The 25,631-nt window shown below is 37.2% G+C and overlaps 1 protein-coding gene across 1 annotated transcript in view; it reads right to left on the bottom strand.

Annotated features, from left to right (window-relative positions):
* The window catches only part of LOC127670621 (vomeronasal type-2 receptor 116-like), a 42,804-nt gene extending 18,533 nt beyond the window's left edge, over positions 1-24,271 (bottom strand). The window contains exons 1-5 of the mRNA XM_052165094.1: positions 24,057-24,271; positions 9,895-10,186; positions 8,718-9,524; positions 6,649-6,876; positions 961-1,084 (exon numbers count right to left, since the gene is read on the bottom strand). Coding sequence (XP_052021054.1) covers positions 961-1,084; positions 6,649-6,876; positions 8,718-9,524; positions 9,895-10,186; positions 24,057-24,271 — 1,666 coding nt within the window. The remainder of the gene's footprint in view (positions 1-960; positions 1,085-6,648; positions 6,877-8,717; positions 9,525-9,894; positions 10,187-24,056) is intronic.
* Between the last annotated feature and the right edge of the window lie 1,360 nt (positions 24,272-25,631).

Genomic DNA, 25,631 nt, shown 5'->3' with positions numbered 1-25,631 from the left:
CGAGCTAGAGAAGAGACCCAAGGAGCTGAAGGGGTTTGCAGCGCCATAGAAGAACAACAATATGAACCACCCAGCTCCCCCAGAGCTCCCAGGGACTAAACCATCAACCATAGAGTACACATGGAGGGACCCATGGCTCCAGATACATATGAAGCAGAGGATGGCCTTGTTGGACATCAAAGGGAGGAGACGCCCTTGGTCCTGAGAAAGCTAGATGCCCCAGTATAGGGGAACCCCAAGACAGGGAAGTGAGAGTCCGTGGAATGGTGAGCAGGGGGAGGGGGGAGGAGTTAGGGGATTTTCCGGGGGAAATCAGGAATGGGGACGACATTTGAAATGTAAATAAAGAATATAACTAATAAAAATAAAAGTGCTTGCTCAGAGGAGCCAGATACAGGTGTCTACTAACAGAGTCTGAGAAATACAGATGGGGATGCTCACAGCCAATCATTGGACTGAGCACAAGAATCCCAATGGAGGAGTTAGACGAAGGCCTGCAGGAGCTGAAGGGGTTGCAACTCCATAGGAAGAACAGTATCAACCAACCAGAACACATGGAGAGAACCATGGGTACAGCTGCATATGCACCCGAAGATTACCTTATCTGGCATCAGTGGGAGGGAGCCCTTTAGTCCTGTGGAGGGTGGATGACCCAGTGGTGGAGAATGCTAGGGCTCTGAGGTATGAAGGTGTTGTGGGGGTGGCATCATCATAGAAGCAGGAGGGATAAGATTGGGGGGTTGCTGAAGGCAAAACAGGAAGGGAGATAATATTTGAAATGTAAACAAATAAAACAAACAATAAAAAATTTTGAAGAAAGAGCATAGACTTAAAGATTTAGTTGCGAATCTAAAGTAATGTAATTGCCACGTAGTTCTCTTGTTTAGTTTTTTTCATTACTTAGTTTTGTCAGTGCGCCATAGGGAGGATGTAAAATCCTCTGAGAGACTTGTCCTTCACCTGTCTCATTGGAAATCTCATTGTCTGGGCAAGGACTGCAGTCAAAGCAACAGGTAGGCCTTCCCTCCAGAACAACTTTCCTGAATCCAGGGCTGCAGCTCTCACTGCAAACAGACCGAGGAATCTGAAAAATATTTAATACAAGATACAAAATGCTTAGCTCCTAATCAGTGCCCAAGTACATATTTTATAATGGAAGGTGTATTAATTAAAATTTATATTTAAAAACGTACAAACGTGCTATTGAATGAAAAGTGGAAATGAAGTTTGGCCAGCAACAGCGATCGCTTTCCTCCTGCTGAATGTGGACAGAATCTGCCCAATTTCCTCACATCACTGCTGTCCTGATTCCCTGCCATGATGAACTTCACCCTCCAACTGCGATGTTCTGAAGACAATCCTACTTTCCTCGCATTGGTTTTGTTGCCATTTTTCCAAGATGAGACTTAAGAATAAAGGGACATCCTCTCAGTTTGTTGTGTGTCTGCCAAAGGCTTAAAAGCAAAGGCCGCCAGAAAACTGACTGTGACTGCCTTTCTAGTTGTCTTAGTTGTGGTTTCTATTGTGATCAAACACCGTGCCAATAGTAAACTGAGGACAGACATGTTTCTCATCAATGGAAATAAGGACAGGAGTTAAAGCAGGAAACTGGAAAATTAATAGAAATGGAGAACATGCAGTATTTCTGTTTACTATCCTGCTAATCATGGGTTTTTCACCCATGATTCTTAAACAACTTAGGACCACCTGACACCACTCCATTTTATGTGTCATTGCGATTATTTTTTCACTAATTGTTTTATTAATTTCACATACAGGATGCTACCTCTCCTAGTCCACACCCTAACACTCCTCCCCCCTGGCCTGCTGTGCTGAGAGGGTGTGGGCCCCCTGGATTTACTGCCACTCTGCCACATCATGTCTCTACAGGATTAGCTTCATACTCTCCCACTCTGGCCAAGGAAGGCAGCTAAGTTGTGGAGTGAGTCCCACAGATAGCTTAAGGACAGCCCCCACTTCAGCTTTTTGGAACAAACATGGAGTTTGAGCTGCACATCTACTACATATTTTGAGGGTGTTGAGACTATGTCTATCTCATGTATGACCTTTGATTGGTGGATTATTTTGTCAGAGCCCCCAAGGGTGGAGGTTACTAGACTCTTGGTCTTCCTGTGCAGTTCCTAAACTATCCTCAATCCTTCCATAAGAGACCCTTAGCTCTGTCCAGTGTTAGGCTGTGGATCTCTTCATCTGTGTCTGTCTACTGTTGGGTGAAGCATCTTGGACGACACTTGTGCTAGGTCTTTTTCTGCAAGCATAACAAAATATCATTAACTGTTTCAGGGATTGAGTATTGCCCCAGGATGGATCTCAAATTGGGCCAATTATTGTTTGGCCATTCTATCAATCTCTCTTCCATCCTTGCATTTCTTTTAAATAGGACAGATTTGGGTCTGTGTTGTTGTCCTTATCCCCCCAAGGCAGGACCAGCATGGCTATAGGAGTTGTTTGTCCTCTTCATGTACTATATCTCCACGGCTATTTTTCTCAGCTATGATCACCTGAATTTTCTACTGGTACCCTTCCTAAAGCCATGTTTCTGACACTTCTTGTGATTCCCCCAAACCCTCCACTGCTGGCAGCTACAGATTGCCTTTCATTCTTCTAATTCTCCCAACACCTGATACTGAGACCACCATTCCCTACCACCTTCCCTCTCACACCCAAGTCCTTCCTCCATCTACCAATTATGACTATTTAAAAACCACTTCTAAGTGAGATTCAAGTATGCTTCCTTCAGTATCCTGCTTTATTTAGCTTCACTGGATCTGTGGACTGAATCAGAGCTATCATGTACTTTATGACTAATGTCCTCTCAAGAGTGAGCAAATACAGTGCATGCCTTTTGGGTCTGGGTTACCTCATTGAGGAGGATATTTTCTAGTTCCATCCGTTTTCCTTGAAAATTTATAATGGCCAAGTGTTTTAATAGCTGAATAGTAGACCACTATGTGAATGAACCACATTTTCTGAATCTGTTTTTCTATTGAGGCCTATCTGCGTTGTTTCCAGTTTCTGGCTATTATGGATAAAGATGCTATAAAGATAGTAGAGCAAGTGTCTTTCTGACATGGTAGAGCAGTTTTGGTTATATGCCCAGAAGCAGTATATATACACTTCTTCACGTAGTACTATTTCAAGTTTTCTGAGAAAATGCCAGATTGTTTTCCTGTGTGATTGTACAAGTTTGCAATCACACCAGCAATGGCAGAATGCTGCCCTTTCTCTATATCCTTACTACCATATGCTATCTCTTGAGTATTTCTTTTTATTTTAGCCATTTTGATTGGTGTAAGATGATTTCTCAGGGTCATTTTCACTTGCATTTCCCTGATGACTATGGTTGTTGAACATTTCTTTAACTGCTTCTAAGACATTCAAGGCTCCTCTTTTGAGAATTCTCTATTTAGTTCTTTACCACATTTTAAAAATTTTGTTATTAGCTTTTCAAAATAAGGAATCTAATTTCTTGAATTACTCATTATTTACAATATTAGACTTCTACTGAATGTAATGTTAATGAAGATCTTTTCACAGTCTATCAGCTGCCACTTTTGTCCTATTGATAATGTCCTTTGCCTTATGGAAGCATTTCAGGTTCAGTTATCAATGGTTTCATGATCCGTCCAGGAAATTGTCTTCTCTGCCAATGGGTTCAAAGCTATTTCACACTTTCTCTTCTATTAGACTCTGTGTATCTTGGTATTATGTTAAGGTTTGTTTTTATTTATTTATTTATTTTATTTACATTGCAAATGATTTCCCCTTTTCTGGGTCCCCACTCCCCGCAAGTCCCATTAGCCCTCTTCTGTCCCCCTATTCTTCCATCTACCCCTTCCCACTTCCCTGTTCTGGAATTCTCCTATACTCTTGCACTGAGTCTTTCCAGAACCAGGGCCCACTCCTCCATTCTTTTTGGACATCATTTAATTTGTGGATTATGTCCTGAGTATTCAAAGTTTCTAGGCTAACATCCACTTATCAGTGAGTGCATACCATGATTGATCTTTTGAGACTGGGTTACCTCACTTAGTATGATGTTCTCCATCTCCATCCATTTGTCTAAGAATTTCATGAATTCATTGTTTCTAATGGCTGAATAGTACTCCATTGTGTAAATATACCACATTTTTAGTATCCATTCCTCCGTTGAAGGACATCTAGGCTCTTTCCAGCTTCTGGCTACTACAAATAGGGCTGCTATCAACATAGTCGAGCATGTGTCCTTATTGCATGCTGAAGAATCCTCTGGATATATGCCCAGTAGTGGTATAACAGAGGCCTCAGGAAGTGACATGCCCAGTTTTCTGAGGAACCGCCAGACTGATTTCTAAAGTGGTTGCACCATCTTGCAATCCCACCAGCAGTGGAGGAGTGTTCCTCTTTCTCCACATCCTCGCCAACACCTGCTGTCTCCTGAGTTTTTGACCTTAGTCATTCTGACTGGTGTGAGGTGAAGATTAACGGAACAACTGAAAACCCTGGAACAAGAAGAAGCTAATTCACCCAGGAGGAGGAGAAGACAGGAAATCATCAAACTCAGGGCCGAAATCAATCAAGTAGAAACCACAAGAACCATACAAAGAATCAACAAGACCAAAAGCTGGTTCTTTGAAAAAATCAACAAGATAGATAAACCCTTAGCCAGACTAGCCAAAGGGCACAGAGAAAGTATCTAAATTAACAAAATTAGAAATGAAAACGGAGATATCACAACAGAAACCGAGGAAATTCAAAAAATCATCAGATCCTACTACAAAAACCTGTACTCAACACAACTGGAGAATCTGGAGGAAATGGACATTTTCTTAGACAGATACCAGTTACCAAAATTAAACCAGGATCAAATAGACCATCTAAACAGACCCATAACCCCTAAAGAAATAGAAGGGGTCATAGATAGGCTTCCAACCAATAAAAGCACAGGACCAGATGGTTTCAGTGCAGAATTCTATCAGACCTTCAAAGAAGACTTAACACCAATACTCTTCAAACTCTTCCACCAAATAGAAACAGAAAGAACACTACCAAACTCCTTCTTCGAAGCCACTATTACGCTGATACCAAAACCACACAAAGACCCAACTAAGAAAGAGAATTTCAGGCCAATCTCCCTTATGAACATCGATGCAAAAATACTAAATAAAATTCTTGCCCACTGAATCCAAGAACACATCAAAACGATCATCCACCATGATCAAGTAGGCTTCATCCCAGGGATGCAGGGATGGTTCAATATACGGAAATCTATAAATGCTATCCACTACATAAACAAACTCAAAGAAAAAAAACCACATGATCATTTCATTAGATGCTGAAAAAGCATTTGACAAAATTCAGCATCCTTTCATGCTAAAAATCTTGGAAAAGACAGGAATACAAGGCCCATATCTAAACATAGTAAAAGCAATATACAGCAAACCGGTAGCCAACATCAAACTAAATAGAGAGAAACTTGAGGCAATCCCACTAAAATCAGGGACTAGACAAGGCTGCCCCCTCTCTCCATATCTTTTCAATATGTTAAGGTTTTTGATGCACTTGGTCTTGGGTGTCTTCAGAGTGATAAATATTGGTCTATTTGCCTTCTTCTATAAGCATATATTCAGTAGGAGAGATATCATTTGTTGAAGATGCTTTCTTTCTTTTTCCATTGTAAGGTTTGGCTTCTGTCAAAAATCAAGTGTCCGTAAATGTACTACAGGGAGCTGATTTCATTCCACTCATCAACTACTTTCATTTTATAGGAAACTATAAAGGTTTTATACCATTGCTCAGTATTACATTTTGAGGGCAAGGATGGTGATTTCTCCCAAAGTTCTTTTATTGTTCAGGTTCATTTAGCTATCCTTGGTTCTTGTTTTTTTCCATATGAAGTTGAGAATTGCTCTTTGAAGGTCTGTAAATAATTGTGTGAGAATTTTCATAGGAATTACACTGTATCTGTAGATTCCTTTATTAAATTTGTAAAATTTAGGTAACACTCTAAATTTCCAATTTTCACTAGATTAATCAAATTCATCCATGAGGATGAAAGAGGTTTCCATCTTCTCACATCTTCTTCAATTTATTTCTTCAAGGACTTGAATTTGTTTTCATACATGTCTTTGATTTCCTTGGTTAGAGATACATCAAAATAGTTTACATTATTTGTGGTTATTATTGGTAAGGGTGTTTTTTTCACTAATTTCTTTCTAATCCCATTTTTTTAATAAATTAGGGAAATATCTCCCATAGTAATGGTCCCTCATACTACCATGTTTTATGATAATACTCGACAGGTTTTCCTTGATGAAAGAAGATCAGAAATACTATCTATACTAAGATTCCTCTTCTCAGGGAAGTTCAATTTGTGTTATTTTGAAAAAAATTTACCTTGGACTCTAGAAGTTAATGTAAACAGCCTGATATCTCTTATGTTACAATGATATCAGAAAGTACTAACTGATAACCTTTCTTTAAAGGTCAAAATAATTAGATAATTTAAAAATATTTAAAACACTTCCACAAGAATGAGCGATCAGTAAAACTCTTAATAATAATAGTTATGAGTGTATTGATGGGGTAATTATTAACAACCAAGATTTACTACATCAAGAAGCATATAAGATTTACTTAGAAACACACCTCTGTAAATCCTATGGGCCAGTTAATCATGTATTCAGATATCATCAGCTGTTCCCCCTTGGAAGCACTAGGAACAAATGTACCCACTTTCACCAATAGTGAAAGACCTGATGGAAAGTTCCAAACGTTGTGAATATCATACTCTGGATCAGCCATCCTTTTCCAGTCCAGAACCACAGGGTCACCAACAGAGTTTTTGAATTGAATAGTCTTCAGAAAAGGGTGAAGCTGAAAGATATGAGAAATCATATGATGAAGTTGAAGTTATGGATTTATAATTTAATTATGAATAAGGAGTTATTTCCTGACAATAAGGTATGATGTTAACACTGTTTTAATTAATTATCTATGGGATTGAACACAACAAAAGAAACCTTAGGAGAAAATAAATATAATTTATTTCTTAAATGTCAGTTTGCATAGAAAATGCCCGGCCAAGAAGTACCAAATGATCAAAGATAATACAGCAAACAAGTCACAACTTTTTATCCCTTTTCAAAAGATTGAAACTACTTCATTTCTATCACTATTATCTAATAGAATAAAATATAATTCCAAGAATCTATAAAATGGTACAAAAGAGCGTATTACTTTGCCATGGTTGAAAAAAAAACTATCTTATTACTCTTCCAAGTATTACTAAATGTTCAAGGACTATGGAGTGAACAGATCTCAACTTCTTTGAAAAACTAGGTATATCCTTATATTTCCGGACATTTTCACAGCCTCAATGTTTAAGATGAGGTTATTTGTGTTTGGTGGAGAGTAGGAGTGGGCTGATTTAGAGAACATACTTATGCTAATGGCATACAGGAATTTTGTATATATTTTGTGTAAAATGAACTTGAAAACCTGGATTTTTTTTTCTTCTTTCTTTTTTCTTTTTGTTCTGGTTTATTTGCAAGAATGAGAACATGCATTTCAAACAATCAAATGTTTTATAAACTTAGCAACATAGAATACAATGGCAGTTTTCAAACTAGAAAGCATAGCTTAACATGAATTGGTAGCCATGATTTACATGATGTTGACTTCTATGAAACCCAAAGATACACAGTTGTCCTGTATGCTTCACTGACTTAAAGAGTGCTTATAGTTCCTATGAATAAAAAGTCACACAACATTTCCCTAGATCCAATGACCTAATGCCCCAAAGTCCCCTGACACATACCTATCAAGACAGCTTAACAGGGTAACCCCACGAGACCCAGCAGCTTGGCACTTGGATTTGGATTGCAGATGCAGTCACATTGACAACTATGACTACCCATCACAACTAACTGTATGTCATGCTGTGAAACACCAAATTATTCTTATTTATCTAAAGTGGGGTATCCTCTAAACAACATTTTCATTGCCTTTACCCTATAATCACATTTTCTTGGCAATTCCCATTCTACTTTCTAAATCTACTCTGGAATTTGGATCTACATTTCCTTTTTTATAGGTTTTGTATGCTTTTCAATGTAATTATTCAGTTCCATCCTGATTGCAGTTCCTCTTTTTAGACTAATCCATCTCACCACCCAACCCCCATCAACTTCTCTGAGATGGTGGAGCATCCCCTGGGTATTCCCAACTCTAAGACATGAAGATTCCTCAGGGATCGGCACATTAATGAAAGTCTTGGTTTTTCTACTGAGAAATTATCAAGACAAATATCTCTGCTATTTTTTTTGTTTGCTTGGGGGTTTTGGTTCTTTTTCAAGACAGGGTTTCTCTGTGTAGTCCTAGCTGTCCTGGAACTCACTCTGTAGACCAAGCTGGTCTCGAACTCAGAAATCTGCCTACTTCTGCCTCCCAAGTGCTGGGATTACAGGCATGTGCCACCCTGCCCAGCTATCTCTGCTATTTCTACAAAAAAGAAGAATTAGTCTGTTGAACAGAATCTTCTACAGGCCACTTATCATATACATAGACATTGAACTATATTGATATCTAAGCACTGAAATATGCACTATGTCTTATGGGTTATTGAATGGAAAAATAATATAGCATTACTAGTTTGAGAGCTTTTCAGGCATCTGTGTCATGTTGGTGAATTTAAAATACAAAGAAAGGCACATTACCTGCCAGGGGGATAACAGAGTCCTATCAATATTTGCCTGTGGTTGAACTTGTATTTGATTGAGATTCTTCTCATGGAGACTGTGGGCCACTGCATACACAGCATTGTACACATTGTAACTCTCTTCAGTCATGACCATTTCAAAAAGACTCCTTGGCAACAGTCCCAAAGAGGCATTGGGCACACAGTTTTCAATGATTTTAGGTGCAGAATGAAATCTTGAGCAATTGAAAAAAATCATCCACAAGATAAGAAGAAAAGTATCTTCTGGGTACTTAACAGGATTGGCTTCCTGCATAAATTTTATGAAACCAACAATCTCCCCATGATGGGGTGAAAAAGTGAGAGCCCCATGGGATAAATGTGACACTGTATATGGATGAATACTTGGGCTAATCCATTTTTTATTCATAATCCAGATTTTATTCATTGTGTACTTTCTATGGATATTTACTATTATAGTTAATAGGAAATTATTGTGTTCATAAATTACAATCACATCTGCAGATGACTCTATAGTACGCATCTGATCATATCTTAGCAAATAATATATTGGTTCTCCCACAAACGATACTGTTTCCACAAAAGCTATGCAGGCTTTGTTCTTTTCCATCTCCATTCTAAAATCTGATGCAAACTGAGAACCTTTGTGGTCATCTGTGATGAGCAGTCCCACCCAGGTCCAGCTGAAATGAAGCATCAAAGAGGCAATACCACAGAACAGAGCCGTGTCTTTGGGGGCTACCTGGTACACAGATGTAAAATGATTTGTGTCAATCTCTGCATGATCAAAAGGCCCAACAGTAAGCTGAAAGGAAATCAGTATTTTAAAAAGGAGAACAATAAATGTCATTTAAATAGTCTTAGTCTTAAAAACCCGATTTAAGTTATAAAGTTGATACTCTGCTCAATAGTTCTTAATGTCGCATCTCATCTCCTGAGTGTTTCCAGAAAAATTATTAAAAGTATCAAAGTTTTAAATTGCCTTGTGTACTGTTCACCCTCCTTACTCTACATCAAAGTAAAAAAAAAAAAAAAAAATAACAGACTGTGTCCGTACTTGTCTTTCTATTTGCTCTTTAATGCCAATTAATCAAAATCTCTCCTTTTCATTTTGCAAACAGCTAATTCTGAGAAAAGAAAGCTGGCTTCCCACCACTCACATCATGTGCACTCACCTGAGGAAATTTGTAAAGACCCAACAGTGTCCCAATGATTTCAGATGATTTCCATGATATTCCAGTAAGTGTAGCAGCCGATTTCCACTTTTTTCTACAATTGTAATTAGGGATAAATATGCTCAAACCTGTGAGCCAATAGAATACACTCTTCAGAATGTTCCTTTCAGTATCTGAGAGACTATATATCTCAAGTCCCAGAGACGTGTTTGGTAAAACATGAGGGTTCAAGTTGATTTCATTGATGGCAAATAACATGGCCAAAACAAGTTGGTAGTTTCGTATATCCATCCTGCATAGAAGTATCACAGCATTCATATTGGGAACTCATAACTATTATACCTATAACTTTAAAGCAATGGCTTTTATATTCTGAAAGCTTGTGTTTGCTTAGAACACACAGTCCTTCAACAAATTCTTCATTTCAAATGATATGCTGAAGAGCAAAACTTATTAATTATATATCCAAGAGAGTTTGCTTTCTCTGACTTCCAGATGTGGAAATATAACATAATTCCGTCGTAGAATGAAATATATTTCTTCACAAATTATCCACTGTACTTATCTTCCAGTATGCCAAACCATGAAAAATAGTTTATTTTTCATGAACCACCAGATTCATGTGATATACTATTATGAAAGAGCTCACTTTGTGAATTCAGTCTATCTGTGGCAAGATTTGGCTTTTGAAAAACCTGTTCATTTTTGGTTTACCCTGGAAAATAGATGGATGCAACCTTCTCTGTGTGGGCCAGAGATTAAATAACTATTGCAAGATGGAATGGCTAGAAAGGGAATCATATTGTGTAAACCCTCAGAGCCACTAGGTACCTCTTTTGCATGGAAAACTATGTTTTGTGGTATGTGATCACATGTCTTATGTCCTTATGTGGAAAATATGGCAAGTATCCAATTCAGGAATGTAGTAGGGAGTTAGGAGATGCCTACAATCTCTGGTGGGTGCCTGGGTACCAGGGTGCCAGGGTCTCAGACATACTCAAGCTTACTAGGTTTCTGGCTTTTTCTTCTATCCCAGACTCATCTCCTTAAGAAAACTAGGAGCTGGGTGGCAGTGGCACACGCCTGTAATCCCAGCACTCTAGGAGGCAGAGGCAGGCAGATTTCTGAGTTTGTGGCCAGCCTGGTCTACAGGGTGAGTTCCAGGACAGCCAAGGAACTCTGTCTCAGGGAACAGAGAAACCCGGTCTCAAAAAAAACCAAATCCAAAAAAAAAGAAGAAAGAAAGAAAGAAAGAGAGAGAGAGAGAGAGAGAAAGAAAGAAAGAAAGAAAGAAAGAAAGAAAGAAAGAAAGAAAGAAAGAAAGAAAGAAAGAAAGAAAGAAAACTAGGAAAAGGATCAAGATTGGTGGCAAATTTCTATGTTGGCGCACATTGTGTGATGTTTTGTCACTATTATTGGATTGCTGAATTCTAATCTTTCAGGGAGTAAAGCACTGGCTTAGTTGTCAGTTCTTGGTTTTGCTATTTCTACAGACCATCAGTGGCCTGATATTTTGTGAACATTCATCCTTCCTCACTTGCCTGTAAGACGTAAGATATATCTGACTACCAATAGCTGGGAAGAAAGTGAATAGCAAAACTTCCAGGAGATATAGGGATACTTCAAAGCAGAAATCAAAGGTGGGAGTCTTGCTAGCAGGACACTGTGGTTTTTGGATGGACCTGAAGATGAGCAGAGAAGTAAAGTGGACCACATCCAGGACATAGTGGCAGGTATTACAGTGGAGAGTTTCAAAGTTTTCTGGTAATCTGCTCACCTAAAACTCCTATGCCTTAAAATATTGAAAAGCATCTGTCATTATCTATACCACTGGTGGGTGCATGAGTCTACTACATACAACCTTATTAAACATGCAGAAGCAGGCCTATCTGTAAATTCCATATGAGTCTGTCTATATCTTGCTTCCAGACAACCCTGGATATACATTAACCCTATCTCAAAGAAAATGAAAAAGTAGAAAAATTTCACTGTGAAGTCACAAATATTGTTAAAAGTACCTAAGTTATCGCTTCTTGACCTTTTGGCTAAGTTAGATGCTCTCCACTAAATGATTCTAAAATACAGGAGAAAGAAAGGAGTCAACATAGTAGGACTTCACTGCTAAAGAGGACAGTCAGGTCTGGAGGTCAGAATAACATATGAACGCCTAGCCTCAAGTGATTTGGTGATTTCTGCTTTTCCTCACTGATGAGCACTCATAGAAGCCCACATAAGCTCTGAAGCTGCAACATTGACAGGATATTTTCCCTGCCCACAAACAACATCTAGTTTCACTTCTGGTTTCTATCCCAGAGCTGAACCTGTGCACCAGCTCTCTATACCAAAATACTGCCAGTAGAGAGTTAGTCTCCAAGTAGTGATGACAAACCTATGAGCAGTGATAAGACTACCAATCTTCTCTGAGGGAACTGACCAGAGTCCTCAGATCGCAGGAATCAAGGAGAAGTGTGAGATAGAATCGCTTGGATTTCAGTCACTGCCCAGAGTTAACCATGGGCCACAGAGAGAATTCCTCCCAGAGAGAACTGATATCAAAGGAGTGCTGACACGCAGACTTGCAGAAGGGACAAGCCACAATCAAGGACAAGAATACCAACTAACACCAGAGATAACTAGATGGCAAGAGCCAAGGGGAAGAACATAAACAACAGAAACCAAGGCTACTTGTCATCAGGATAACCCACATCTCCCACCACAGCAAGCCCTGGATACACCAACAAACCAGAAATCAAGGCTCTCATTTAAAATCAAATCTCATGATAATGATAGAGGACTGTAAGTACATAAATAACTCCCTTAAAGAAATACAGGAAAATGCAGGAAAACAGGTAGAAAGTGTTAAAGAGGAAACACAAAAATACCTTAAAGAATTATAGGAAAACACAACCAAATAGGTTAAGGAACTGAACAAAACCATCCATGATTAAAAATGGAAATAGAAACAACAAAGGAAACAAAAGGAGACAACACTGAAGATAGAAAAACTAGGAGAGAGATCAGGACTCATAGATGCAAGCACCTCCAACAGAATACAAAAGATAGAAGAGAGAATCTAAGGTGCAGAAGACACCATAGAAAATATTGACACAACAATCAAAGAAACCCCAAAATGAAAAAAGTTCCTAACTCAAAACATCCTGGGAATCCAAGACACAATGAAAAGACAAAACCTAAGGATAATAGGTATAGAATAGAACAAAGATTCCCGACAGAGAGGGCAAGTAAATATCTTCAATAAAATTATAGAACAAAACTTCCATAACCTAAAGAAAGAGATGCCCATGAATATATAAGAAGCCTACAGAACTCCAAACAGACTGAACCAGAACAGAAATTCCTCCCATTACATAATAGTCAAAACACAAAATGCACAAAACAAATAAAGAATATTAAAAGCGGTAAGTTTAAAAGGTCAGGTAACATATAAAGGCAGACCTATCAGGATTACACCAGACTTCTAAACAGAAACTATGAGAGCTAGAAGATCCTCAGCAGATATCATACAAACCCTAAGAGAAGACAAATGCCAGCCCAGGCTACTATCTTTCTACAAATTCAGCCCTGCAAAGGGTAACAAATGGAAAATTCCAACAGGAGGAGGGAAACTACACCCTAGAAACAGAAGAAAGTAATCTTCTTTCAAGGAACCCCAAAGAAGATACCCAAAAGAAAAGAACATAATTTCATCTTTAACAACAAAAATAACAGGAAACAACAATCACTATTTTCTAACATCTCTTAATATCAATAGACTCAATTTCCCAATAAAAAGATATAGACTAACAGACTGGATATGTGAACAGGATACAGCATTTTGCTGCATACAGCAAGCATATAGCTCACAGTCAAAAACAGAAACTACCTCAGGGTAAAGGGCTGGAAAACAATTTTCAAAGCAAATGATCTCAGGAAAGAAGCTGGAGTAGCGATTCCAATATTGAATAAAATCTACTTACAACCAAAAGTTTTCAAAAAAGATAAGGAAGGACACTTCATACTCAACATATGAAAAATATTCCAAGGAGAGCTCTCAATTCTGAACATCTGTGCTACAATTGCAAGGGCACCCACATTCATAATAGAAATTTTATTAAAGTTCAAAGCACACAGTGAACCTCACAATAACAGTGGGTCACTTTAATATTTCAATCTAACCAATGGTCAGATCATGGATACAGAAACTAAAGAGAGAGACACAGTGAAACTAACAGAATTTATGAAACAGATGGATTTAACTGCTAATTACAGATGATTTAACCCTAAAGCAAAATAATAAACCTTCTTCTCACCATGGTACCTTCTCAAATTATCTACCATATAATTTGGACACAAAATAAACATCAACAGATCCAAGAATTTTTAGTTAATCCCATGTATTCTATCAGACCACCACCGAATGAGGCTGATCTTCGATAACTACAAAAACAGGAAGCCCGTGTACACATGGAAGTTGAACATCTATCTCCTCAATGTTAACTTGGTCAGGAAAGAAATAAAGAAGGAAATGAAAGACTTTTAGAATTCAATGAAAATGAAAGACACAACATACCCAAACTTTTGGGGCACAGTGAAAGCAGTGCTAAGAGGAAAGCTCATAGCTCTGAGTGCCTCCAAAAAGTAACTGGAGGGAGCATACACTAGCAGTTTAACAGCACACCTGAAAGCTCTCTTACAGAAATAAGCAAATACACCAAAGAGGAGTAGACAGCTGGAAATAATCAAACTCGAGGATGAAATCAACCAAGTAGAAACAAAAAGAACTATATAAAGAATCAGCAAAAGCAGTTGTTGTTTCTTTATCAACAAGATAGTGGAAATACTTAGCCAAACTAATTAGACAACACAGAGAGAGTATCCAAATTAACAATGTCATAAATGAAAAGGGAGACATAGCAACAGAGATGGAGGAAATTTAAAGAAATTATCAGGTCCTAATACCATAGACTATACTCAACAAAACTGGAAGTCCCTTTCTCAGAGGAACCATAGCACCCTCACTTAAGTCCTCCTTCTTCTTGAGCTTCCTGTTCTGGGTGAATTGTAAATTGTTTATTTTGAGCTTTTGGACTAGTATCCGCTTATTAGTGAGTGTATACCATGTGCATTCATTTGTGACTAGGTTACCTCACTCAGGGTGACACTTTCCAGTTCCATCCATTTGCCTAAGAATTTCATGAATTCACTGTTTTTAATAGCTGAATAGTATTCCATTGTGTATATATACCACAGTTTCTGTATCCATAATACTCACAGGAGCAATAAGGGAGGCAATGTGTGGAGCAGAGTCTGAAGTAAAGGCCACCCAGTGACTGCCCTACGTGGAGATTCATCCTATAAACAGTCACCAAACCCTGATACTACGACAAGAAGCATGTACCAAAAGGAGCATGCCATGGCTGTCTCCAGAGGGGCCCTGCCAGAGCCTTACAAATACAGAGGCAGAAACTAGCAACCAATTATTAGACTGGGCTTGTGGTCCCCAACGGAGGATATGGAGGGTGGTCCCGAGGACTGAAGGAGTATATAGACCCCTGGGAAGAACAATGACTTCGGACACCCAGACACCCCAACACTCCCAGGGACTGAACTATCAACAAAGGGGTACACATGGTTCCAGCCAAAAATGTGTCAGAGGAAGACCTTGTTAGGCATCAGTGAGAGGAGTGGTCTTTGGTCATGTAAAGGCTCAATAGAGGCCCCAACAAAGGGAAACGAACAGGGGGAATGTGGGGGGGGGGGGAAGGTGGGACTGTGTCGGGTAGAGGGGCATATATGTGGAGGCAGGGGGTGGGAGGAGGTGTAGGGAATCTTTGGGGAGGGGGGCTTTTGGGAGTTGGTAAATTGGGAAAGGTTTTACCACTGGCAATCTAAATGAAGAAGATACTCAATAAAAAAATAGTAAAAATAAATTAATAAATAAATGCACAGGGCCAGAAGATTTGAGGGTAGATTTCTATCAGAATTAAAGACGTCTTAATACCAATAAACCCAAACTCTTTCACAAAATAAAACAGAAGGAACACTACCCAATACATTTTACAAAGCCTCATTTATGCTTTGTAAAGCCTCATTTATGCTAAACCACACAAAGACCCAACAAAGAAAGAGAATTTCAGAACAGTTAACAATTTCCCTGATGAATATTGCTGTAAAAATATTCAATAGAATTCTAGCAAAATGAATCCAAGAACACATCAAAATGATTATTCACCATGATCAATTGTGCTTCATCTCAGGGTTGCAGAGATGGTTCAATATATGGAAATCCATCAACTTAATCCATTATATAAACAATGTCAAACAAACAAAAACCCACATGATCTTCTCATTGGATCCTGAAAAACTTTTGACAAAATAAAACACCCCCTCATGCTAAAAGTATAGGAGAGATCCGGAATTCAATTCCATACCTAAACATAATTAAAGAACTATAAAGCAAACCAACAGAGTTAGAGAACAGGAGTAACCAAAGAGGGATAGAGGAGCAGGAGGGCAAAAAGGAGGGGCATGAACAGGTAATAGAAGAGGCAGGGGAGAAGACAGAAAATAAAACAGAAACAAGTAGCAGTGGAGATGTCGAAATTGGGGCAACCAGAAGACAGTCCTAGACTCCAGAAAAGTGAGAGGCTCCCAGGATGCAACGGGGATGGCTTTAGTAGTAATATCCAAGAAAGAGATACAAAACCTCTACACACAACCTCCAGTGGATAGTCATGACCCCCAGTTGAATCATGATGCCACCCATGTAATTCAAAACTTTAAACCCAGAAATATTCCTGTCCAAAGGAAAGAGAGAGACAAAAATGGAAGAGAGACTGAAGTAAAAGCCATCTAGAGGCCACCACGAGAGGAATTCATCCTACCTGTAGCAGCAAACACCCACAATATTGTTGATGTCAAGGGCTTGCTGGAAGGAGCCTGATATGACTGTTCTCTGAGAGGTTATGCCAGCAACTGATTATTACTAATGGAGAAACTAACAGGCAACTACTGGACTGAATGCAGGGACCCAAATAGAAGAGAAGGGGAAGAACTGTAGGAGCTGAAGGGGATTGCAACCCCATATGAAGAGCAACATCAAGTAACTGGACCATCCAGGCCTCCCAGGGACTAAACAAGCAACCAAAGATTGTACATGAACCAAGACATGATTCCAGATACATATGGAGAAGAGGATGGCCTTCTCTGACATCAAGGGAGGGTAAGGAGGCATGATTCTCTGTGTAAAGGGATGCTAGACTGGTGAGGCAGTACGGGGTGAGTGGGTGGAGGAGCACCCTCTTAGAGGTAAAGAGTAGGGGGGTGAGGGGCAATGTGATTGGGAGCTTTGTGGAAGTGGAACTGGGAAGGGAATTCTCATTATAAATATAAACAAAAAATGATAAATAATGTATTTGTATAAGAAAAAAGAAGACAGCATAGATAAAATAGATATATCATTCAAATAAAATGTTAAATTTTAAAAAATTCCAGACCCAAAACATCTGGAAAAATCTTGGACAATATAAAAAACAAAGTTTACACACATAGAAATAGGAGAAGTAGAGAATCCCCATGTCAGAAATCCAGGATATTTTAACAAAGCCTTAGAATAAAAATGTCATATCCTATAGAAAGAGTTGCCTATAATCATGCAAGAAGCTTACAAAATACCAAAAACACAAGCTAAGTAAACATTCCTGCTACATAATAATCAAAACACTAAGTACACAAACGAAAAGAAGAAATACAAAAAAAGATTAAAACTAAAAGAGAAAATGGAAAGTAATATATAAAGGCATACCAAATAGAATTACATCAGAATTCTTAAGAGACACTCTAAAAGCCATGTGGGCCCAGGAAGATTTCATATAGACTCCAAGAGACCACAGATATCCATGGATAGTATTTTACCCAGTGAAACCTTCCCTAACAATAGATGAAGAAAACGAGATAGACCATGAGAAAGACAAAGTACAGAATGTACTTGTAGAAAAATTCAAACTAAAGAATGTCAAATGTAGCCCTGAAAATTCAGGCAATAAATAATCTCATACCAGCATAACAAAAGCAGCAAAGCAAACATACACTCCACCCTACCACCAACATCAATACCTAAAATAAAATAACAAGAGTTAATAATCATTAATCATTGTCTCTCATTACCAATGGACATAATTCCCTGAAAAACAACACAACCAAATAAAATGACTACAAAATCAAGATGTTACTTTGCTGCATAATACAAACACTATTCAACATCAAAGATAAAAAAAATTATCTCAGAATTAAGGCCTGGAAGGGGTTTCCAAACCAATATCCAAGAAGATCAGTAAGGTCACGTCTAACAAGATAGACTTCCAGCTAAAATTGCCAAAAGGAGATGGGGAAGTGGACTTCATACTTACCAAGGAAACATCTACCAATAGTATACTTCAATTCTCAACAACTATGCCTCAAATTCAAGGGCACCTATATTTGAAAAGAAACATTACTAAAGCTCAAATCCCATCATCCTTCACACCCTTGTAGTGCAAGATTTCAATATTCCACGCTCACCAATAGTCTGGACATACCAGACAAAAACTAAACATAGAAATTGTAGATGTAATAGACAATATGAACCAAATGGACATAGCAGATAACTAAAAAGTATTTCGCCCAAACACAAAAGAAAATACTTTCTTCTGAGCACCTCCTCTAACACTCTTAGAAAATTACCACATAATTATTCACAAAGTATATTTAAACTCATAAAAACATTGAAATAAACCTTTATATTTGATCAGGAAAATACTAATTAACAGGCTATCAACAATGACATCACGTGTAAGCTATCATCAATGACAGAACAACAAATAGCATAGTAACTCATGGACACTGAAGATATCTCTTTAGAATAACTACTGGATCAAGGTATAAATAAAGGAAGAAATTAAAAACTTTGTTGCTATTCAATGAAAATGAATACAGATCATAATCAAAGTTGTGGGACTCAATGACGTTGTGCTAAGAGGAAATGTTAAAGCAGTATGTACTTTCATAAAGAAATTGGAGAGATCTTCTACATTCAACTTAACAGCACACCAGAATATTCTACAATAAAAAGAAGCAAACACATGCAAAATAATTGCATGGTAGGAAATAGTCAAACACATGGCTGAAATTATTACAACTGAAACAGAAAGAACAAAACAATCAGTTAAACAAGAGTTGATTCTCTAAAACAAACAGGATGAAAAAAAATGTTTATCCAAACTGCCTAAAAGACAAGAAAGCTGTACCCAAATTAACAAATTCAGAAAGAAAAAGAGGCAAACAACCAAAGATAACAAAGAAATTCAAATAATCATTAGTTCCTCCTTTAAAGACCCTTCTTCCACATAATTGGTAAAAGAGGTAAAAGAAAGGGACAGTTTTCTTCATAAATACTACTTACCACAGTTAAATGAAAATCAGATAAGCAGTGCAAATTGACCTGTAGCCCCAAAGGATATAGAAGAAGTCATTAAAATCATTCAACTAAAGCAAAGCAACAACAACAACAAGAAGAACTGAAGGTCAGATGGTTTTAGAGGAGAATTCAACAAGAGTCTCAAAGATAGACTAATGCTAATCTTCCTAGAAATATATTCAAAAGGAACATTGCCCAATTCATTTTATGATGCCACTGACACTCTAATGACCAAACACCACAGAGTATAAGAAAGCCTGTTGTAGAAAAATTTCTACTGAAAGTAGGTGAAACTACTCAATAAAAGACTTGCAAAGAACTGAAAGGGCATTGACAACATCATCTACTATGATCAACCGGGTCTCATCTCTGAGATGAAGAAATGGTTAAATATATACAAATCTTTCAATGTAATCCACAGTATGAAAAACCTGAAAAAAGTGCATAATCATGTCATTAAATGCTGAAACAGCATTTGAAAACATGGAGAAACCTTTAAAGATAAATAGTTTTCTACTGATCTGTGGTATAAGGGACATACACTTAAGAAAGCCAGTTTACACCAAGCCTAAATCCAAGAAAGCAATTCTTCAAACATCAGGAAGAAGACAAAGCTGTCCACTATCTCCAGAACTATTTAATATAGTACTTGAAGTTGTAGATTGAACAATAAAACAGAAAAGGAGTTTATGGGAATTCAAATTGAAAAGGAAGCTATCAAAATATCACTATTCACAGATGATATGATAATATAAATAAGTGAGTCCAAAGTCACATATACTAAACTAACCAAATATTATCAATAACCATCTTATATGGAATCAATAAGGAGACCAAGGAAGAAATTGCTAGTGAACCACTCTATACAACAGCCACAATTATAAAAAATCTTGTGGTAACAAACACCAAGCAAGTTAAAAACATGTATAATAAAAATGTTCAGTCATTGAAAATAAATTGAAGATGTCAGAAGACAGAAAGATCTCAAGAGCTGATGTAATAGTAGGATCAACATAATGAAAATGGCCTTCTAATCAAAAGAAATCTCCTGTTTCAACTTAATCATTATCAAAATTACAACAGAATACATTTCAAAACTTAAAAGAATATGTAACTTCATACGTAGAAATAAAATCCCACTGTAGATAAAACAATTATGTACAATAAAGAAAATCCCAAGGTATTACTTTCCCTGATATCAAACTGTACTACATAGCAATCGTAATAAAACCATCAAACGGGTTTATTAATAGAATTAAATGAAAAAACCCTTATTGGAATCCATACACCTATGGACAATTGATCTCAGATAAAAATCCAAAAATTATACAATTGTAAATAAGAAAGTATTTTCCATGAATTGTTGTGGTTTCACTAGATGTCAATTATTATAGAATGCAATTAGTTGCACATCCAGGTTTTGCACAAACCTAAATTCCAAATAGATCAAAGATATTAATATTAGACCAGAAATACTGAATCTAATCCTAGAGAAATTAGGGCAAACCGTTGCATGCATTGAAGAGGAAAGACTTTCTGAACAGAACACCAATGATGCAGTTGCTGTACATTATCACAGCTAATAAAATGATAATAAAAAAGGTTTGGTAAGGCCAAGGAAAGACCAGTTGTTCAAAACAGCAGTCTTCAGAATGCAGAAAGATTTTCACCAATTCCACTTCTTGCAGATAGCTATTATCCAAAATATTTAGAGTACTCAAGAGACTAGAATACAACAAATCAAATATTTCAATTAAAATGCAGTACAGATCTAAACAGAATTTTCAACAGAAAAATCTTAAGTGTCTGGGAAACATTTAAATAAATGTTCAAAATTCAACAGAAAAATGTAAATCAAAATGATTCCGTGATTTCATGTTACACATGTCTGCTTGGCTAAGATCAGAAACAAAAGTGACAGTTGAGGCTGGTGAGGACCTCAAGGAAAGGATGTGCTTGCTCCTCCATTCATGGCAAACTTCTACAGTGACCTTGTCCATCAGCAACTCAATAGCCAACCATACCTCTTCTGAGCATACATCAAAATATTTTACAGTTGTGCCCAAGGACATTTGCTCAACCATGTTCTTTGCAACTTACTGCATAACAGCCAGAAACCAGAAGCAATCTAGATATCCCTCAGTCAAAGAACAGACAAAAATGTGTTAAGTTTACACACTGCCATAGTACACAACTCTTTAATAGAGCATCATGGAATTTGGAAGTAGATTTATCCAGAGCAAGCTTACCCAGACCCAGGAAGATGAACATGGCATGTTCTCACTGACAAGTGGATTAGTTCTGAGGTACAGATTTGGAGAGAGCAAGTAAGAAATAGGGATTAAGGGACAATGCAAGAATAGACCCAATGTAACAAATATTAGTGTCATGTGTGTATAAAGAAATTGTTCTTTGCCAGGCGGTGGTTGCACACACATGTAATCCCAGCACTCTGGGAGACAGAGGCAGGCAGATTTCTGAGTTCGACGCCAGCCTGGTCTACTGAGTGAGTTCCATGACAGCCAGGGCTATTTGTTTATTACTATGTACTTTCACTTCCACAGTACTATTGTCATGTTATTTTGTTAATTTAAATCACCTTACACCAAAAATACTACAGTTTAATGATTAGGATGTTTTGGGTAATTTGAAATCCACCAAATATCCTTGTAACTGAAGGCATCACTAGCAATATTTTTGCTGAAAAAAGTTAGTTATTTAAACACCAGTATATAAAATGGATCAAACATGTAGACTTCGTTTTATTGGGAAACACTTCAGCTTGGGGTTTTCATGCTTGCCTGCTGTTTATGATTCCAAAATATTTTTTTTGATTAAAAAAATACCTTCCACTAAACTATTGCAAATTGGATTAATAATAAAAAATCAGAAAACGAGTTCAATTACACACACGTATATTGAAACTCCAGTGTTAAGGCTCATAATTCTAGCCACTCTAAAGCACATGATCATTGTGTTCACTGTGATCCTGACACTTGCACTTGTGCACATAGAAATGGAAAAGGAAGAATATCAGAAAGATCCTTTTTCAAAATGACTGTGCACCACATCACTCTATTATAAAAGATTTAATCAGAAGCATGAATGAAATTTAATAGATCTTACTCTATATTTACTTTATATGAATACTTTATATTCAGATACCCTTTCTTGTAGAAAACTAGATAATTTTAAATTACATTAAATAAGGCGAATATAAATATATTTAATATATTTATACTTTATACATATATTTATCATACATGAAAAAAGAAATCACTTCCCAAATTCTGTTGTCTTATTTCATATCCTGTTAAATCATCTGACAAGTCATTTTCCACTTGTTAGCATTTGATGAGCTGTTCTACTGCAAATGTGCTTTTGCAGTGAGATTGCTCCCACTACACTGTCTGGACAGACATGGGGCATAGTGCAAAGTGGTTCCTGACGTGGTGCAACTGCACAACAGTGTAAAAGATTTATCAAGTGCATCCATGGTTCTTGCAAAGTTAAAAAAAATACATACCTGGGGCATTTAGAGAGCCACATGAAATATTCCAGCTGGTTGTGAACTTTTGGATTACTCTGATCATCTTTAATATTAAAATTTATTTCAAAATATGAAAAGATGTCTTCTTCACCTAATGATGTTTTATTTCTGAATCATTTCCCTTCTACACTGTCTTGACCTAACAATTTATCAACTTACCAATTTGCTAGCAAAGTGTTAGCAATGTTTCTACTTAGACTAAATCCACATAGACATTCAGCAATTTTCCAGCATCTAACCAGAAGCAGGACATTCATTGCACAGTTTTCCTTCCCCAGGTTGAATTCAGAGTTGAGTGTGTACTTTGTTTCTCTATTCAGTTCTTTAGTTTATATATACCCTGATAGAAATTTCAGCATGCTACAATATACACTTTATTTCCTTGAAAAATTATTGTACATTGATATTTATGTCTGAGATTACCAAGGAAGCTGAAGCAGACTTTGTCTAGATCTGCTGTTCCTGCAGATATTAGACTGTCTAGGAAAGAGCCTTCAGTGACATAATCTCAGAATATTCCTGTATGAATAAATTCATGAAATCAAGTATTGCATAGTGGAAATTTATAAATTAAATAGGTTGTAATGGATAAAAATCTGAAATCATATGAATTAAAAATATTAGCTTTCAATACTCTGCAAAATGGTAAGGATAGAAATTAAAAGTGAAGAGAGATAAATTTCTACTTCTGCCATCACTGCATTCAAATCTGTGTCAGCTGACACAAGCAACACTTATCACTCTAGAACCTGAGGAGGTATTACAATGTCACAGATTTCAAAGGTATTACCTGCTCTAATACAATCACAAATGAAACTCCGCGATTCTCTGAAGTGTTGTGTCAGGCTACTGACAACATCCCTTGTAGTACAGGACTGGCATGAAATGTGCTCACAGTCTGAGGAATTACAGACAGCATGGTGAAAGGTGATCAAACTGCAATGACCAAATATGAAACACAAAACTCTGTAATGACATATTTCTCTTCTCACTTGAGAGGACATAAGGAGTCATCAAGAAAAGAAAATTAAACAGAGGAACTTGGAAGGGAATATATGAAGGAAACCTCATGAGGAGAAATTTTTGGAATAAGGTTCAAATCCACACTTAAAGTAGGACAAATGAATATTTAAAAATGAGTTGATACAAATCACTTACCATAAATCATTAGATGTGCCCAAAGGTAATGTTTTCCAATCTATTTTTAAACTTGAAGCAGTGTCACCTATGAGAGGAAAAAATGCACCAATGACCACAGACCCATCATGTTGCAGTACATGTTCTGATTCTGTTAGGCCAAAAGGGGCTGCAATGATCCAGATGGGTGTTCGCATCTGTAAAAACCAGAAGATAAAAAGCCAAGAGAAGAGCATATTAAGAGATCTTTCTGCCAAGATCTAAGTCGTGGAATGGTACAACCTATGGTGTGTTACATATATATATATTCAGTGCTCATATGTGTTTGCATGTGTGTGCCTGTGTGTGTGTGAGTGTGTGTGTGTTTACACTGTTGTTGTTGACATGATGACCGAATATTACACTCTAATCAGCCAGAGATATGTGCAAGGATCCTTCCATTCACCCTGTGAGAGTTCTATGGCACTTTATCCTTCAGGCTATCCATATGAGTCACCTCACTCAGTGGCAAACAGGTTACAGCATCAAAGGACATGCTTTCATTTCCACTAGGAATCACAATAATTACTCCAAGACTGAAATACCCCAGTGTTGCTTTCTGCCTCTGTGTTTATGGCCTAAAATGTTTACAAAGAAAGAATTTATTCAAGAGCCCTTCAAGATAATGCCCACATATCACATCAAAGGAAATCATTGTTGGAAAAATATAAATACACATTAAAGACCCATACCAAGAACTGATGAACTTAATTAAAGGTGCACCATGCTCCAAAAAACTTAATAGTATTGGTCTTAAGTTCACTTTTTACTCTCGTATGGTTCTTAGGGTTCTGAGACAATTCTATCTTTCATACATGCATGTCTACATACCAATACTTGGCCAGTTTACTCCTGCATACCCTTGTGTCACATTTGTGTCACATTGTTGTGTAACCTACTACCAAGGTGAAGTTATTACTTCAGATGCATAACTTAATTTCAAGGTAGAAATCAGGTTAATGATTTGTTCTTTATCCATCCTGGAACAATGAATATATATATATATATATGTATATGTATATGTAGATGTATGTGTATGTGTATGTGTATGTGTATGTGTATGTGTATGTGTATGTGTATGTATATGTATATGTATATAATTCATATTCATTGCCCTCTTAACAACTCATTTCTTTTTTTCTTTTTTTGACATGAGGGTATTAGAGAAATTCCCCCCATTTCTCCAAAGAACATATCATATGCTGTGGGGGTCTCTATGTTTCTTTCATGGAGTCACTCAACAAATGTATCATAAGCAGGGACTATTTTCAATCAATAAAACAATTTAAGGCAGAATAAATACATTGTTCTGTAGTGTAGACGTGCTTGCATTTTCCTGTTAGTTTGATTGCCATGAAGGTTGTACAACATAATAACTAAAAGAATGTATAGGCACGTGTAGGTGAATGATACAGTTAAGCAAAAACTTCTGTAAATTAAAAAAAAACCCTATCCCACCCTCCCTCCCCCTGCATCTATGAGGATTCTCCCCCACTCACCACTCATTCCTGCCTCTATTCCCTACCATTCTCCTATACTGGGGCATCAAACCTTCAT

This window comes from Apodemus sylvaticus, chromosome 20, assembly GCF_947179515.1.
Source record: "Apodemus sylvaticus chromosome 20, mApoSyl1.1, whole genome shotgun sequence".
In the NCBI taxonomy this organism is placed as follows: Eukaryota; Metazoa; Chordata; class Mammalia; order Rodentia; family Muridae; genus Apodemus; species Apodemus sylvaticus.
The sequence above is the reverse complement of the archived record's forward strand: the minus strand, read 5'-3'. Positions and strand labels throughout refer to the sequence as shown.